We start from the raw sequence: 17,926 nt of genomic DNA, 5'->3' as shown, positions 1-17,926 counted from the left end.
ATATATCCGTATTTAAGTGTTACTTCTTTAATTTCATAATCATATTACAAAACAGCTAGTGTTTTTCTTCCAATTGTGGTCTTTTGGTTGTCTGCAAATACTGTGTGCTAACCTTGAGTGTGGAATGTAAGAAAGAGAGATACTCCTTCTTCTTATCTATTCTTATGTCCAGGTGCGGCGGACAATGGGCATGTGTTTGGGCTGAAAAGACAAGACAGCGAGGGAGGGAGGGAGAGAGACTTTATAGAATAGGGTTTTCCATTTCTGGGGGGAGACCATCTTAGCTGCGGGATTGAATGTTCTATGCTGGACTGGTCTCATTATATTTACAAAGCTTTGCAAATATATTACAAAATACCTATTCTGTCTCTGGTGGTTCTTCTACTCAGCTTTAAGTGTCGTAAAGAGCTTGGGAGCGACGACCAGAAACTTGAATTCCCTGGGAGGAACAACTGGTCCTAACGGCTATAGCAGCCGCAACATTAATGCTGCCACAACGATGACTCTTGCGGACCTACTGCCTTTTACAAGTATACACCTCAGAGTCCTAATTTGGTTGTTGACACATGCTAACATTAGCATTTTTAAAATGTTAATGTTAGCAAGCTTGCTTTTTTAAATCACATTTTGCAAGTGTACACCCCAGAGTCATATATTTTGGTTGTTGACACATGCAAAACTGTTAGCATGTTAGTGTGCTAAATTTTTTAGCTGATTTTGTAGGTAGCATTTTAACATGTCATTTCTGGGTTTGCACTATTACTATTTTAACAATAAATAATTAACCTAATGTTAATTCTTGTTAATGAATAGCACACTAACCACTAGCGAGTAACTGGTGCACTAATCGCTAGCTGGCAACAAGTGCTTTAATCGTTAGCTATCAACTAGTGCGCAAATCGCCAGAGGTGTGGACTCGAGTCACATGACTTGGACTCGAGTCAGACTCGAGTCATGAATTTGATGACTTTAGACTCGACTTGACAAAATGTGAAGAGACTTGCAACTCGACTTCGACTTTAACATCAATGACTTGTGACTTCACTTGGACTTGAGCCTTTTGACTTGACATGACTTGACATGACTTGCCACTTTCCCCAAAATCCAAAGCTTAAAAAGTTATTTGGGAGCGCTCCGTATTTTTCATTTTCTTCGTCTGTCTATCAGCGTGTTATTCCTGTCAGCTGGTGTGCTGTCAGTACAACAGCCAATCAAATTAGATTTACGTTGTTTTCATCACGCAGCATTCATCCAATCAAATTGCAGGACAACCAATGAACAAGAGTTGTCCAAAAACGTGCCAGTGATAAACAATTATGTTAAAGTTGGTTTCGTTCGGGTATAAAAACTATGACTTGGTCAACAAAAAACGAATTGCGGTATGCAAATCACGCAGTTCGAATATTACAGACGGAGACGCAACAACTTCCAACTTCGTTCGACATTTGAAGTTGCACAAAGAAGGGCAAGTTTTGAATGTAAGATAACGTTTATTGGCTAAGTAACGTGACTTTTATTTGCTGTGTAGTTAAATCAGTGAGGCTGCAAACTCACTGCTAACGTTATAACCATAGACATCTTATAAGTAGACGCAGCATCGAGCGCTACTGCCTACTGGCGCAGACGAGGCGCGTGGCCGCCATCTTGGAGTGGTGATCCGCTCCACTCAGTGCAATTCATTTGGCAGGAGCAATGAACTGTCAGCGCATTTAATTCATTTTACCTCACTGAATACGACTGATTTTCACCCCCTTTTTTGTCATACGTGTAGCCATGATAACAGACACATGTTTTGGCGTGTTTTATTATTCATAGTTTGCTTAACAGTAATATAATATTATTATACACTATAAATGACCAGACGTCCGAGATCAAAACTGGGAATATAATCCCAGAGAAGGGGGAAAAAAACGGTAATCTATTTTTAAATTGAAGAAACAATATGATTAGGTTATATATACATATATGTGTATCCTACATAAACAATGTATGAATACATTAGATATCTATATATTTTAGGGACCTATAGACTGTATCTCTGTTGCTTCAGCAGCAGAGAGTTTATTCTGTCTTGACACTTTGTATTGATATTTTCTATTACATTCTTCCCTTAAATGATAATGTTTGCAGTGATTGTTTTATATGTATTATTTTATGTAAGTCGCTTTGGATAAAAGCGTCTGCCAAATACGTAAACATATATAAACACCTGAAAGTCTTCATATCAGCTAAAACCACCAATCTGTTTCACTGGATTCAGAATAAAACCAAATTCTGTTCAACCCAACAATGTTAGTATTTGAATATTGTTACTTGAAGACTTATTCCTGGTTACAATTATACTGTTAAGAAAGTATTGTCTTATACTTTGCCTAAAATGAGAATGCATCATAATCAGTGGCGGCTGGTGAATTTTGTTTTAGGTGGGGCTGAAAGTTTGTAAAGCAAACCCCTGTAGGGGCGTCATCCTCCCCCAGAAGATTTCTTTGTGATTTTCACATACAAATATTGAAGATCTTTGATCCTTCTCAACTCTGTGGTAATATTATTTTCATAAAATACAACCAATAGTACGTTAATGTTAAATCTCACTTGTGAAAAGTAATCCCCCGATTCCTATTTTCAACAGTCCGCTCATTTGAGCAGGAAAACGGTGAACACCACCATCTTTGTTTTCTACCTGTCATCTGTCAGTTTCGGCTGCTCGCCGGCTCCTCATCACCAGTTCAAGATGGCGGCCAAATTGCTCACGTCACAGCAACCAATGCTGCGTCTACTTATAAGATGTCTATGGTTATAACGTCATTGCAAACACGGCAATCTGTTGCATCCACTGCAGTTTGCTACCTTATTCATACTTTTTGTCAGGTGATTTTTTTTTAAGCAGGGTTTCATGAGGTACCTATACATAACGTTACGTTAGTCAATGTATCACACACAGTAACGTAACGTTAGACGGCAGTCAGCAGCACCGCGTATTTTAGCCACCTACAAAAAGACAAACATAGTCAAATAAAGGTCAGTTAAAATGTATACTATATTAAGAATATGTGTACATATTGCATAGGGTCCTGACATCTAAAAAGTACAACTCTGTTCATTGTTATGTTCATATATTTGTTATGTTTTTCATGTGTACGCACACATAAACACACATACAGTATGAGATGAGATCAATGAGATAAGGTAAGAACAGGATAGAAACTGCTGTGGAACTAGTTACAATGCAATATGCCATGGAAATACAATGTTAACACTTTTGTGCAAATAAGTACAGTTGCACTTGTTTTTTTTTTCAAATGTGTTTATTCTGTAAAGGAATGAGTTACATGTTTAAAATGACTGGTTATATAGTGCTATTTTGAAGTGCAATGTCAGCACTATCTTTTTCCCTGCAATTTCAAATGCACTTGTTTTAATAAATAAATACAGCGTTTTAAAAGCAAACACAATCTGTGTAAATATATTAGTCTGTGGTTAAATGACTTGAAAGGACTCGAAACTCAAAATGCAGGACTTGGGACTTGACTCGGACTTGCCCTGTCTTGACTCGGGACTTGACTCGAGACTTGAGGGTAAAGACGTGAGACTTACTTGTGACTTGCAAAGCAATGACTTGGTCCCACCTCTGCAAATCGCTAGCTGGCGACGAGAGTAATATATTGATGGTTATTAGCATTACTCATCAAATGATTGCAATGACATCATTGGTTGTGTTGTAGAATATAATGACATCATCACAGGAAGTTGACATGTCAGGATGTTACTTCAAACATTTAAATGGTTAAAAAAACATTTGAATGATTGCCTTGTTTTGACCCTGGAACATTTCCCTGGAATGTGACCCTGGAACTGACTAATTACATTTCCCTGGAATGTGACCCTGGAACTGACTAATTACATTTCCCTGGAATGTGACCCTGGAACTGACTAATTACATTTCCCTGGAATGTGACCCTGGAACTGACTAATTACATTTCCCTGGAAAAATGTCGCCCGTTGTCCGCTAACACTCTTCTACTGGAAGCAATGCAGATGCGCCCCCTGGTGGATGTGAGTGGAACAGACACATCAGGTGGGCCAAAAAAGTCACTCAGCAAGTGGGCGTGGTCTAACATTGTGGGAGTCTGAGCACGCCCACAATGTTGGAACAGACCCATTAGCGTTGAGTGTTCCCACATTGTGGGCGTGTCCCAACATTGTGGGCGTGGTCCAACGCTTGTGGGTGTGCTCCGACATTGTGGGCGTGTTCCAATGCTTGTGGGCATGTTCCAAGATTGTGGGCGTGTTCTATCATTGTGGGCGTGTTCCAATGCTTGTGGGCGTGTTCCAACATTTGTGGGTGTGTTCCAACATTGTGGGCGTGTTCCAACGTTTAGGGCGTGTTTCAATGCTTGTGGGCGGGTTCCAACATTTATGGGCGTGTTCCAATGTTGTGGGCGTGTTCCAACATTTGTGGGTGTGTTCCAACATTGTGGGCGTGTTCCAACGTTTAGGGCGTGTTCCAATGCTTGTGGGCGGGTTCCAACATGTATGGGCGTGTTCCAATGTTGTGGGCGTGTTCCAAAATTGTGGGTATGCTCCAACATTGTGGGCGTGTTCCAATGCTTGTGGCTGTGTTCCAAGATTGTGGGCGCGTTCTAACGCTGTGGGCGTGTTCCAACGTTCTGGGTGTGTTCCAACATTGTGGGCGTGTTCCAACACTTGTGGGCATGTTCCAACCTTGTGGGCGTGTCCCAACATTGTGGGCGTGGTCCAACGCTTGTGGGTGTGCTCCGACATTGTGGGCGTGTTCCAATGCTTGTGGGCATGTTCCAAGATTGTGGGCGTGTTCTATCATTGTGGGCGTGTTCCAATGCTTGTGGGCGTGTTCCAACATTTGTGGGTGTGTTCCAACATTGTGGGCGTGTTCCAACGTTTAGGGCGTGTTTCAATGCTTGTGGGCGGGTTCCAACATTTATGGGCGTGTTCCAATGTTGTGGGCGTGTTCCAACATTTGTGGGTGTGTTCCAACATTGTGGGCGTGTTCCAACGTTTAGGGCGTGTTCCAATGCTTGTGGGCGGGTTCCAACATGTATGGGCGTGTTCCAAAATTGTGGGTATGCTCCAACATTGTGGGCGTGTTCCAATGCTTGTGGCTGTGTTCCAAGATTGTGGGCGCGTTCTAACACTGTGGGCGTGTTCCAACGTTCTGGGTGTGTTCCAACATTGTGGGCGTGTTCCAACACTTGTGGGCATGTTCCAACCTTGTGGGCGTGTTCCAACATTTATGGGCGTGTTCCATCGTTGTAGGCGTGTTCCAAAACTGTGGGCATGCTCCAACATTGTGGGCGTGTTCCAAGATTGTGGGCGTGTTCCATCGTTGTAGGCGTGTTCCAAAACTGTTGGCATGCTCCAACATTGTGGGCGTGTTCCAAGATTGTGGGCGTGTTCTAACGCTGTGGGCATGTTCCAACGTTCTGGGCGTGTTCCAACACTTGTGGGCATGTTCCAACCTTGTGGGCATGTTCCAACATTTATGGGCGTGTTCCATCGTTGTAGGCGTGTTCCAAAACTGGGCATGCTCCAAGATTGTGGGCGTGTTCCAAGATTGTGGGCGTGTTCCATCGTTGTAGGCGTGTTCCATCGATGTGGGCATGCTCCAACATTGTGGGCGTGTTCCAAGATTGTGGGCGTGTTCTATCATTGTGGGCGTGTTCTATCATTGTGGGCGTGTTCCAATGCTTGTGGGCGTGTTCCGACATTTGTGGGTGTGTTCCAACATTGTGGGCGTCTTCCAATGCTTGTAAGCGGGTTCCAACATTTATGGGCGTGTTCCAACGTTTTGGGTGTGTTCCAACATTGTGGGCGTCTTCCAACGTTTAGGGCGTGTTCCAATGCTTGTGGGCGGGTTCCAACATTTATGGGCGTGTTCCAATGCTTGTGGCCGTGTTCCAAGATTGTGGGCACGTTCTAACACTGTGGGCGTGTTTCAACGTTTTGGCTGTGTTCCAACATTGTGGGCGTGTTCCAACACTTGTGGGAATGTTCGAACATTGTGGGCGTGTTCCAACATTTATGGGCGTGTTCCATCGTTGTAGGCGTGTTCCAAAACTGTGGGCATGCTCCAACATTGTGGGCATGTGTTCCAAGATTGTGGGCGTGTTCTATCATTGTGGGAATGTTCCAACATTGTGGGCGTGTTCCAACATTTGGGTGCGTTCCAACATTGTGGGCGTGTTTCAATGCTTGTGGCCGTGTTCCAACATTGTGGGCGTGTGCCAATGCTTGTGGCCGTGTTCCAACATTGTGGGCGTGTTCCAATGCTTGTGGGCGTGTTCCAATGCTTGTGGGCGTGTTCCAACGCTTGTGGGCGTGTTCCAACTTTTGTGGGCGTTTTCCAACATTGTGGGCGTGTTCCAACATTGTGGGCATGTTCCAACACTTGTGGGCGTGTTCCAACATCTTGGGCGTGTTCCGACACTTGTGGGCGTGTTCCAACAGTCTAGGTGTGTTCCAACATTGTGGTCATGTCGCAACATTTGTGGGCGTGTTCCAATATTGTGGCCGTGTTCCAACATTGTGGGCGTGTTCCTACGGTTGTAGCTGTTTTTCAACATTGTGGGCATGTTACAATGGTTGTGGGCGTGTTGCAACATTCGTGGGCCTGTTCCAACACTTGTGGGTGTGTTCCAACATTGTGAGCGTGTTCCAACATTGTGGGCGTGTCGCAACATTTATGAGCGTGTTCCAACATTGAGGGCGTCTTCCAACTTTGTGGTCATCTTCCAACATTGTGGGCGTGTTCCAAAATTGTGGGCGTGTTCTAACATTGTGGGCGTGTTCCAACATTTATGGGCGTGTTCCATCGTTGTAGGCGTGTTCCAAAACTGTGGGCATGCTCCAACATTGTGGGCGTGTTCTAACATTGTGGGCGTGTTCCAACGTTTTGGGTGTGTTTCAACATGGTGGGCGTGTTCTAACATTGTGGGCGTGTTCCAACGTTTTGGGTGTGTTTCAACATTGTGGGCGTGTTCCAACATCGTGGGCGTGTGCCAATGCTTGTGGGCGTGTTCCAACGTTTGTGTGCGTTCCAACATTGTGGGCGTGTTTTAATGCTTGTGGCCGTGTTCCAACATTGTGGGCGTGTTCCAATGCTTGTGGGCATGTTCCAACTATTGTGGGCGTGTTCCAACATTGTGGGCGTGTTCCAACATTGTGGGCATGTTCCAACACTTGTGGGCGTGTTCCAACATCGTGGGCGTGTTCCGACACTTGTGGGCGTGTTCCACCAGTCTGGGTGTGTTCTAACATTGTGGTCATGTCGCAACATTTGTGGGCGTGTTCCAATATTGTGGCCGTTTTCCAACATTGTGGGCGTGTTCCTACGGTTGTAGCGGTTTTTCAACATTTTGGGCATGTTCCAATGGTTGTGGGTGTGTTCCAACACTTGTGGGTGTGTTCCAACATTGTGGGCGTGTCGCAACATTTATGAGCGTGTTCCAACATTGAGGGCGTCTTCCAACTTTGTCGTCATCTTCCAACATTGTGGGCGTGTTCCAACATTGTGGGTGTGTTCCAACATTGTGGGCGTGTTTCAACATTGTGTGCGTGTTCTAACATTGTGGGCGTCTTCCAACATTGTGGGTGTGTTCCAACATTTAGGGCGTGTCGCAACATTTGTGGGCGGGTTCCAATGTTGTGGGCGTGTTGCAACATTTGTGGGCGTGTTCCAACACTTGTGGCCGTGTTCAAACTTTGTAGACGTGTCGCAACATTTGTGGGCGTGTTCCAACATTGTGGGCGTGTTGCAACATTTGTGGGCATCTTCCAACATTGAGGGCGTGTTCCAACGCTCGTGCGCGCGTTCCAACATTGTGGGCGTGTTCCAACATTGTGGGCGTCTTCCAACATTTGTTGGCGTGTTCCAACATTGTGGGCGTGTTTCAACATTGTGTGCGTGTTCTAACATTGTGGGCATCTTCCAACATTGTGGGTGTGTTCCAACATTTAGGGCGTGTCGCAACATTTGTGGGCGGGTTCCAATGTTGTGGGCGTGTCGCAACATTTGTGGGCGTGTTCCAACATTGTGGGCGTGTTGCAACATTTGTGGGCATCTTCCAACATTGAGGGCGTGTTCCAACGCTCGTGCGCGCGTTCCAACATTGTGGGCGTGTTCCAACATTGTGGGCGTCTTCCAACATTGTGGGTGTGTTCAAACATTGTGGGCGTGTCGCAACATTTGTGGGCGTGGTCCAACGTTGTGGGCGTGTCACAACATTTGTTGGCGTGTTCCAATGTTGTGGGCGTGTTCCAACGTTGTGGCCGTGTTCCAACATTGTGGGCGTGTTCCAACGTTGTGGACGTGTCGCAACATTGTGGGCGTGTTCCAACATTGTGGGCGTGTTCCAACATTGTGGGCGTGTTCCAACATTTGTGGGCATCTTCCAACATTGAGGGCGTGTTTCAACGCTCGTGCGCGTGTTCCAACATTGTGGGCGTGTTCCAAAATTGTGGGCATGCTCCAACATTGTGGGCGTGTTCCAATGCTTGTGGCCGTGTTCCAATATTGTGGGCGCGTTCTAACACTGTGGGCGTGTTCCAACACTTGTGGGTGTGTTCCAACATTGTGGGCGTGTTCCAACACTTGTGGGCATGCTCCAACATTGTGGACGTGTTCCAACATTTATGGGCGTGTTCCATTGTTGTAGGCGTGTTCCAAAACTGTGGGCATGCTCCAACATTGTGGGCGTGTTCCAAGATTGTGGGCGTGTTCTAACATTGTGAGCGTGTTCCAATGTTTTGGGTGTGTTCCAACATTGTGGGCGTGTCGCAACATTTGTGGGCGGGTTCCAATGTTGTGGGAATGTTCCAACATTGTGGGCGTGTGCCAATGCTTGTGGGTGTGTTCCAACGTTTAGGTGTGTTCCAACATTGTGGGCGTGTTTCAATGCTTGTGGGCGTGTTCCAACATTGTGGGCGTGTTCCAAAATTGTGGGCATGCTCCAACATTGTGGGCGTGTTCCAATGCTTGTGTCCGTGTTCCAACATTGTGGGCGTGTTCCAACGTTGTGGCCGTGTTCCAACATTGTGGGCGTGTTCCAACATTGTGGGCGTGTTCCAACATTTGTGGGCATCTTCCAACATTGAGGGCGTGTTCCAACATTGTGGGCGTGTTCCAAAATTGTGGGCATGCTCCAACATTGTGGGCGTGTTCCAATGCTTGTGGCCGTGTTCCAATATTGTGGGCGCGTTCTAACACTGTGGGCGTGTTCCAACATTGTGGGCGTGTGCCAATGCTTGTGGGTGTGTTCCAACGTTTAGGTGTGTTCCAACATTGTGGGCGTGTTCCAAAATTGTGGGCATGCTCCAACATTGTGGGCGTGTTCCAATGCTTGTGTCCGTGTTCCAACATTGTGGGCGTGTTCCAACGTTGTGGCCGTGTTCCAACATTGTGGGCGTGTTCCAACGTTGTGGACGTGTTGCAACATTGTGGGCGTGTTCCAACATTTGTGGGCATCTTCCAACATTGAGGGCGTGTTTCAACGCTCGTGCGCGTGTTCCAACATTGTGGGCGTGTTCCAAAATTGTGGGCATGCTCCAACATTGTGGGCGTGTTCCAATGCTTGTGGCCGTGTTCCAATATTGTGGGCGCGTTCTAACACTGTGGGCGTGTTCCAACACTTGTGGGTGTGTTCCAACATTGTGGCCGTGTTCCAATGCTTGTGGCCGTGTTCCAATATTGTGGGTGTGTTCCAACATTGTGGGCGTGTTCCAACACTTGTGGGCATGCTCCAACATTGTGGGCGTGTTCCAACATTTATGGGCGTGTTCCATTGTTGTAGGCGTGTTCCAAAACTGTGGGCATGCTCCAACATTGTGGGCGTGTTCCAAGATTGTGGGCGTGTTCTAACATTGTGAGCGTGTTCCAACGTTTTGGGTGTGTTCCAACATTGTGGGCGTGTTCCAATGCTTGTGGGCGTGTTCCAACATTGTGGGAATGTTCCAACATTGTGGGCGTGTGCCAATGCTTGTGGGTGTGTTCCAACGTTTAGGTGTGTTCCAACATTATGGGCGTGTTTCAATGCTTGTGGGCGTGTTCCAACATTGTGGGCGTGTTCCAAATTTGTGGGCATGCTCCAACATTGTGGGCGTGTTCCAATGCTTGTGGCCGTGTTCCAATATTGTGGGCGTGTTCCAACATTTATGTGCGTGTTCCATCGTTGTAGGCGTGTTCCAAAACTGTGGGCATTCTCCAACATTGTGGGCGTGTTCCAAGATTGTGGGCGTGTTCTAACATTGTGAGCGTGTTCCAACGTTTTGGTGTGTTCCAACATTGTGGGCGTGTTCCAATGCTTGTGGGCGTGTTCCAACATTGTGGGAATGTTCCAACATTGTGGGCGTGTGCCAATGCTTGTGGGTGTGTTCCAACGTTTGGGTGTGTTCCAACATTGTGGGCGTGTTTCAATGCTTGTGGGCGTGTTCCAACATTGTGGGCGTGTTTCAATGCTTGTGGGCGTGTTCCAACATTGTGGGCATGTTCCAATGTGTGTTCCAACTTTTGTGGGCGTTTTCCAACATTGTGGGCGTGTTCCAACATTGTGGGCGTGTTCCAAAATTGTGGGCATGCTCCAACATTGTGGGCGTGTTCCAATGCTTGTGGCCGTGTTCCATCGTTGTAGGCGTGTTCCAAAACTGTGGGCATGCTCCAACATTGTGGGCGTATTCCAACATTGTGGGAATGTTCCAACATTGTGGGTGTGTGCCAATGCTTGTGGGTGTGTTCCAACGTTTGGGTGTGTTCCAACATTGTGGGCGTGTTTCAATGCTTGTGGGCGTGTTCCAACATTGTGGGCATGTTCCAATGCGTGTTCCAACTTTTGTGGGCGTTTTCCAACATTGTGGGCGTGTTCCAACATTGTGGGCGTGTTCCAAAATTGTGGGCATGCTCCAACATTGTGGGCGTGTTCCAATGCTTGTGGCCGTGTTCCAATATTGTGGGCGCGTTCTAACACTGTGGGCGTGTTCCAACATTGTGGGCGTGTTCCAACATTTATGGGCGTGTTCCATCGTTGTAGGCGTGTTCCAAAACTGTGGGCATGCTCCAACATTGTGGGCGTGTTTTAAGATTGTGGGCGTGTTCTAACATTGTGAGCGTGTTCCAACGTTTTGGGTGTGTTCCAACATTGTGGGCGTGTTCCAATGCTTGTGGGCGTGTTCCAACATTGTGGGAATGTTCCAACATTGTGGGCGTGTGCCAATGCTTGTGGGTGTGTTCCAACGTTTGGGTGTGTTCCAACATTGTGGGCGTGTTTCAATGCTTGTGGGCGTGTTCCAACATTGTGGGCATGTTCCAATGCGTGTTCCAACTTTTGTGGGCGTTTTCCAACATTGTGGGCGTGTTCCAACATTGTGGGCGTGTTCCAAAATTGTGGGCATGCTCCAACATTGTGGGCGTGTTCCAATGCTTGTGGCCGTGTTCCATCGTTGTAGGCGTGTTCCAAAACTGTGGGCATGCTCCAACATTGTGGGCGTGTTCCAACATTGTGGGAATGTTCCAACATTGTGGGTGTGTGCCAATGCTTGTGGGTGTGTTCCAACGTTTGGGTGTGTTCCAACATTGTGGGCGTGTTTCAATGCTTGTGGGCGTGTTCCAACATTGTGGGCATGTTCCAATGCGTGTTCCAACTTTTGTGGGCGTTTTCCAACATTGTGGGCGTGTTCCAACATTGTGGGCGTGTTCCAAAATTGTGGGCATGCTCCAACATTGTGGGCGTGTTCCAATGCTTGTGGCCGTGTTCCAATATTGTGGGCGCCTTCTAACACTGTGGGCGTGTTCCAACATTGTGGGCGTGTTCCAACATTTATGGGCGTGTTCCATCGTTGTAGGCGTGTTCCAAAACTGTGGGCATGCTCCAACATTGTGGGCGTGTTTTAACATTGTGAGCGTGTTCCAACGTTTTGGGTGTGTTCCAACATTGTGGGCGTGTTCCAATGCTTGTGGGCGTGTTCCAACATTGTGGGAATGTTCCAACATTGTGGGCGTGTGCCAATGCTTGTGGGTGTGTTCCAACGTTTGGGTGTGTTCCAACATTGTGGGCGTGTTTCAATGCTTGTGGGCGTGTTCCAACATTGTGGGCATGTTCCGATGCGTGTTCCAACATTGTGGGCGTGTTCCAACATTGTGGGTGTGTTCAAACATTTTGGGCGTGTCGCAACATTTGTGGGCGTGTTCCAACGTTGTGGGCGTGTCACAACATTTGTTGGCGTGTTCCAACGTTGTGGGCGTGTTCCAACGTTGTGGGCGTGTTCCAACATTGTGGGCGTGTCGCAACATTTGTGGGCGTGTTCCAACGTTGTGGGCGTGTCACAACATTTGTTGGCGTGTTCCAACGTTGTGGACGTGTTACAACATTGTGGGCATGTCGCAACATTTGTTGGCGTGTCCCAACATTGTGGGCGTGTTCCAACCTTGTGGGCGTGTCACATTTTTTGGTGTGCTCCAACGTTGTGGACGTGTTACAACATTGTGGGCGTGTCGCAACATTTGTTGGCGTGTTCCAACATTGTGGGCGTGTTCCAACGTTGTGGACGTGTCGCAACATTGTGGGTGTGTTCCAACATTGTGGGCGTGTTCCAACATTGTGGGCGTGTTCCAACACTGGACAGGACACGAGGTCACAGGCGGGTTCTAAAAGAGACAAAGCTTGATTGCGACACAACAGCACAAAGAGTCACAAGTTAGTTGACGTAATAAAGCCAGTAGACGACGTTGAAGAAGGAGAAGCTGAAAGGGAAGATGAAGCGAGACCAGCGGTCGATTGTGTTCACGTCCGTCAGGTCGGGGATTTTGATCTTGAGCTGTGACGAGCGCCGCCTCAGTCGGCTCCTCCTGAGCTGGGCGGTCTTGTCCAGGCTGCGGCGGCCCGACCACCCGCTGCTCCTCCTGTGCTGGACGCCCGAGGAGTTGTCCAGCGCCAAGGGGGCGGAGTTATGTGTGGTCTCACACAACGTGGTGGTGACCTCGTTACCTCCCACCTCGTTGTGGATCTCCAAGGTGGTCAGCAGGATGTTGCCCTCGGAGTCGGCCTGGGCCAAGACAGAGTGAAGAACCGCACTTTAGAACTTTGATTTGTTACTTTTTCATATTAATCTTGCGTACTTTAGCAGAGCTGGTCATGTGATATGTTCTTGTATTGACTAAATGATGCAAAACTATTTCTACCAAGTCATAAAGGATTAAAGACGAATGATAGCATATTTTTGTGGTAGCAGCACTGCCACCTACAGGACTAAAGAGGAACATTAGCATTATGTTGTGGTTGCAGGACCAAAGAGGAACATTAGCATATTCTTATGGTAGCAGTACTGCCACCTACAGGACTAGAGAGGAACTTTGGCATATTTTGGTGGTAGCAGTACTGCCACCTAAAGGACTAAAGAGGAGCATTAGCATATTTTGATGGTAGCAGTACTGCCATCTACAGGACTAAATAAGAACATTGGCATATTTTGGTGGTAGCAGTACTGCCACCAACAGGACTAGAGAGGAACATTAGCATATTTTGTGGTCGCAGGACCAAAGAGGAACTTTAGCTTATTCTTATGGTAGCAGTACTGCCACCTACAGGACTAGAGAGGAACTTTGGCATATTTTGGTGGTCGCAGTACTGCCACCTAAAGGACTAAAAAGGAGCATTAGCATATTTTGGTGGTAGCAGTACTGCCAACTACAGGACCAAAGAGGAACATTAGCATATTTTTATGGTAGCAGCACTGCCATCTACAGGACTAAATAAGAACATTGGCATATTTTGATGGTAGCAATACTGCCACCTACAGGACTAAAGAGGAACTTTGGCATATTTTGGTGGTAGCAGTACTGCCACCTAAAGGACTAGAGAGGAACTTTGGCATATTTTGGTGGTCGCAGTACTGCCACCTAAAGGACTAAAGAGGAGCATTGGCATATTTTGATGGTAGCAATACTGCCACCTACAGGACTAGAGAGGAACTTTGGCATATTTTGGTGGTAGCAGTACTGCCACCTAAAGGACTAAAAAGGAGCATTAGCATATTTTTATGGTAGCAGTACTGCCACCTACAGGACTAAAGAGGAACGTTGGCATATTTTGGTGGTAGCAGTACTGCCACCTACAGGACTAGAGAGGAACTTTGGCATATTTTGGTGGTCGCAGTACTGCCACCTAAAGGACTAAAGAGGAGCATTAGCATATTTTGGTGGTAGCAGTACTGCCACCTAAAGGACTAAAGAGGAGCATTAGCATATTTTGGTGGTAGCAGTACTGCCAACTACAGGACCAAAGAGGAACATTAGCATATTTTTATGGTAGCAGCACTGCCATCTACAGGACTAAATAAGAACATTGGCATATTTTGATGGTAGCAATACTGCCACCTACAGGACTAGAAAGGAACTTTGGCATATTTTGGTGGTAGCAGTACTGCCACCTACAGGACTAGAAAGGAACTTTGGCATATTTTGGTGGTAGCAGTACTGCCACCTAAAGGACTAAAAAGGAGCATTAGCATATTTTGGTGGTAGCAGTACTGCCAACTACAGGACCAAAGAGAAACATTAGCATATTTTTATGGTAGCAGTACTGCCACCTACAGGACTAAAGAGGAACGTTGGCATATTTTGGTGGTAGCAGTACTGCCACCTAAAGGACTAAAAATGAGCATTAGCATATTTTGGTGGTAGCAGTACTGCCACCTAAAGGATTAAAAAGGAGCATTAGCATATTTTGGTGGTAGGAGTACTGCCACCTAAAGGATTAAAAAGGAGCATTAGCATATTTTGGTGGTAGGAGTAATGCCACCTACAGGACTAGAGAGGAACATTAGCATATTTTGTGGTCGCAGGACCAAAGAGGAACATTAGCTATTCTTATGGTAGCAGTACTGCCACCTACAGGACTAAATAAGAACATTGGCATATTTTGATGGTAGCAATACTGCCACCTACAGGACTAGAGAGGAACTTTGGCATATTTTGGTGGTAGCAGTACTGCCAACTACAGGACCAAAGAGGAACATTAGCATATTTTTATGGTAGCAGTACTGCCACCTACAGGACTAAATAAGAACATTAGCATATTTTGATGGTAGCAGTACTGCCACCTACAGGACTAAATAAGAACAGTAGCATATTTTGATGGTAGCAGTACTGCCACCTACAGGACTAAATAAGAACATTAGCATATTTTTATGGTAGCAGTACTGCCAACTACAGGACCAAAGAGGAACATTAGCATATTTTTATGGTAGCAGTACTGCCACCTACAGGACTAAAGAGGAACTTTGGCATATTTTGGTGGTAGCAGTACTGCCACCTACAGGACTAGAGAGGAACTTTGCCATATTTTGGTGGTAGCAGTACTGCCACCTAAAGGACTAAAAATGAGCATTAGCATATTTTGGTGGTAGCAGTACTGCCACCTAAAGGATTAAAAAGGAGCATTAGCATATTTTGGTGGTAGCAGTAATGCCACCTACAGGACTAAAGAGGAACATTAGCATATTTTTATGGTAGCAGCACTGCCATCTACAGGACTAAATAAGAACATTGGCATATTTTGATGGTAGCAATACTGCCACCTACAGGACTAGAGAGGAACTTTGGCATATTTTGGTGGTAGCAGTACTGCCACCTAAAGGACTAAAAAGGAGCATTAGCATATTTTGGTGGTAGCAGTACTGCCACCTAAAGGATTAAAAAGGAGCATTAGCATATTTTGGTGGTAGCAGTACTGCCACCTAAAGGATTAAAAAGGAGCATTAGCATATTTTGGTGGTAGCAGTAATGCCACCTACAGGACTAGAGAGGAACATTAGCATATTTTGTGGTCGCAGGACCAAAGAGGAACATTAGCTATTCTTATGGTAGCAGTACTGCCACCTACAGGACTAGAGAGGAACTTTGGCATATTTTGGTGGTCGCAGTACTGCCACCTAAAGGACTAAAAAGGAGCATTAGCATATTTTGGTGGTAGCAGTACTGCCACCTACAGGACTAGAGAGGAACTTTGGCATATTTTGGTGGTCGCAGTACTGCCACCTAAAGGACTAAAAAGGAGCATTAGCATATTTTGGTGGTAGCAGTACTGCCAACTACAGGACCAAAGAGGAACATAAGCATATTTTTATGGTAGCAGCACTGCCATCTACAGGACTAAATAAGAACATTAGCATATTTTTATGGTAGCAGTACTGCCACCTACAGGACTAGAGAGGAACTTTGGCATATTTTGGTGGTAGCAGTACTGCCAACTACAGGACCAAAGAGGAACATTAGCATATTTTTATGGTAGCAGTACTGCCACCTACAGGACTAAATAAGAACACTAGCATATTTTTATGGTAGCAGTACTGCCACCTACAGGACTAAATAAGAACATTAGCATATTTTTATTTTCTTTATTTTTGGGGTGGCATGGCGTAGTGGGTAGAGCAACCGTGCCAGAAACCAGAGGGTTGTAGGTTCGCTCCCCGCATCTTACCATCCAAAAATCGCTGCCGTTGTGTCCTTGGGCGGGACACTTCACCCTTTGCCCCCGGTGCCACTCACACCGGTGAATTGAATGATGAATGATAGGTGGTGGTCGGAGGGGCCGTTGGCGCAAATTGCAGCCACGCTTCTGTCAGTCTACCCCAGGGCAGCTGTGGCTATGAAAGTAGCTTACCACCACCAGGTGTTAATGATTGATGGGTTCTACATGTAAAGCGACTTTGGGTACTTAGAAAAGCGCTAAATAAATCCCAGGTATATATATATTTTGATGGTAGCAGTACTGCCACCTACAGGACTAAAGAGGAACATTAGCGTTCAGCTCTTCTCGGGGGATCGCGAGGCGTTCCCAGGCCAGCTGGGAGACATAGTCTCTCCACCCTGTCCTGGGTCTTCCCCGTGGCCTCTTACCAGGCGTACGTGCCCTAAACACCTGCCCAGGGAGGCCTCCGGGAACCACCTCATCTGGCTCCTCTCGATGTGGAGGAGCAGCGGCTTTCCTCAGAGCTCCAGAATGGCCGAGCTTCTCCCCCTATCTCAAGGGAGAACCCCGCCACCCTACGGAGGGAACTCATTTTGATCTTGTCCTGTCGGTTATAACCCAAAGACCATGACCATAGGTGAGGTTAGAAACATAGATCGACTGGTAAATTGAGAGCTTTGCCTTCTGGCTTAGCTCCTTCACCATGACGAACGGATACAGCGTCCGCATCCCTGCAGACGCCGCACCGATCCACCTGTCGATCTCCCGATCCACTCTTCCCTCACTCCTGAACAAGCCTCCGAGGTACTTGAACTTCTCCACTTGGGGCAAGATCTCCTTCCCAACCTGGAGATGGATACCCGGATAATTTCTATATTGCAAGAATTGTGTTGAACCGGACTTGTCCAGGGTTACCCCGCCGCCCGAATGCAGCTGAGATAGACTCCACCACCAGAAGATGGATGGATGTGTTGAACCCAGATTTGATTCTGAATCAAATTGTTCCACAAGAATGGGGAACCAACTGAACCGTGAGCCGCATGCCTCACGGACGTCTTCTTCTTCTGCTCATTAAAGACGAAGGCCAGTGGACAAGATGTCCTCAAACCTCTCCTACTCACCATGGGCCGGTCGAAGTTGGCGCGGTCGTTGTTGGCCTTCAGCGCCTTCTCGGCCAGCCTCTTCTGGATCTGCGGCCCTCGCCCGAAGAAGATGTAGTTGACGAAGGCGTACTCCAGCAGCGCCAAGAAGACGAAGACGAAGCATCCCATCAGGTAGACGTCGATGGCTTTCACGTAGGGAATCTTGGGTAGCGTCTCCCTCAGGTGGGTGTTGATGGTAGTCATGGTGAGCACGGTGGTGATGCCTGCAACACAAACAACTCTTTGCGTTTATCTACAAAGTATACCGTGGATTTTTGTGGACTGGATTAC

The 17,926-nt window shown here is 46.7% G+C and overlaps 1 protein-coding gene across 3 annotated transcripts in view; it reads right to left on the bottom strand.

The window, feature by feature from the left end:
* Positions 1-12,135: 12,135 nt before the first annotated feature.
* gabrb3 (gamma-aminobutyric acid type A receptor subunit beta3) overlaps positions 12,136-17,926 on the bottom strand; it is a 115,082-nt gene continuing 109,291 nt past the window's right edge. For 2 of the 3 annotated variants that reach the window (XM_061977576.1, XM_061977577.1), the window contains 2 exons: positions 17,615-17,859; positions 12,136-13,068 (listed from right to left, as the gene is read on the bottom strand). In XM_061977576.1, coding sequence (XP_061833560.1) covers positions 12,721-13,068; positions 17,615-17,859 — 593 coding nt within the window. In that variant the 3' untranslated portion in view covers positions 12,136-12,720. Of the gene's footprint in view, positions 13,069-17,518; positions 17,860-17,926 lie in introns of all 3 variants that reach the window. The other variant, XM_061977578.1, reaches the window with a different exon arrangement.

The sequence above is a fragment of the Nerophis lumbriciformis genome, linkage group LG18 (assembly GCF_033978685.3).
Source record: "Nerophis lumbriciformis linkage group LG18, RoL_Nlum_v2.1, whole genome shotgun sequence".
Classification (NCBI taxonomy): domain Eukaryota; kingdom Metazoa; phylum Chordata; class Actinopteri; order Syngnathiformes; family Syngnathidae; genus Nerophis; species Nerophis lumbriciformis.
Note: the sequence above shows the minus strand (reverse complement) of the source record. Positions and strands in the feature narration are given on the sequence as shown.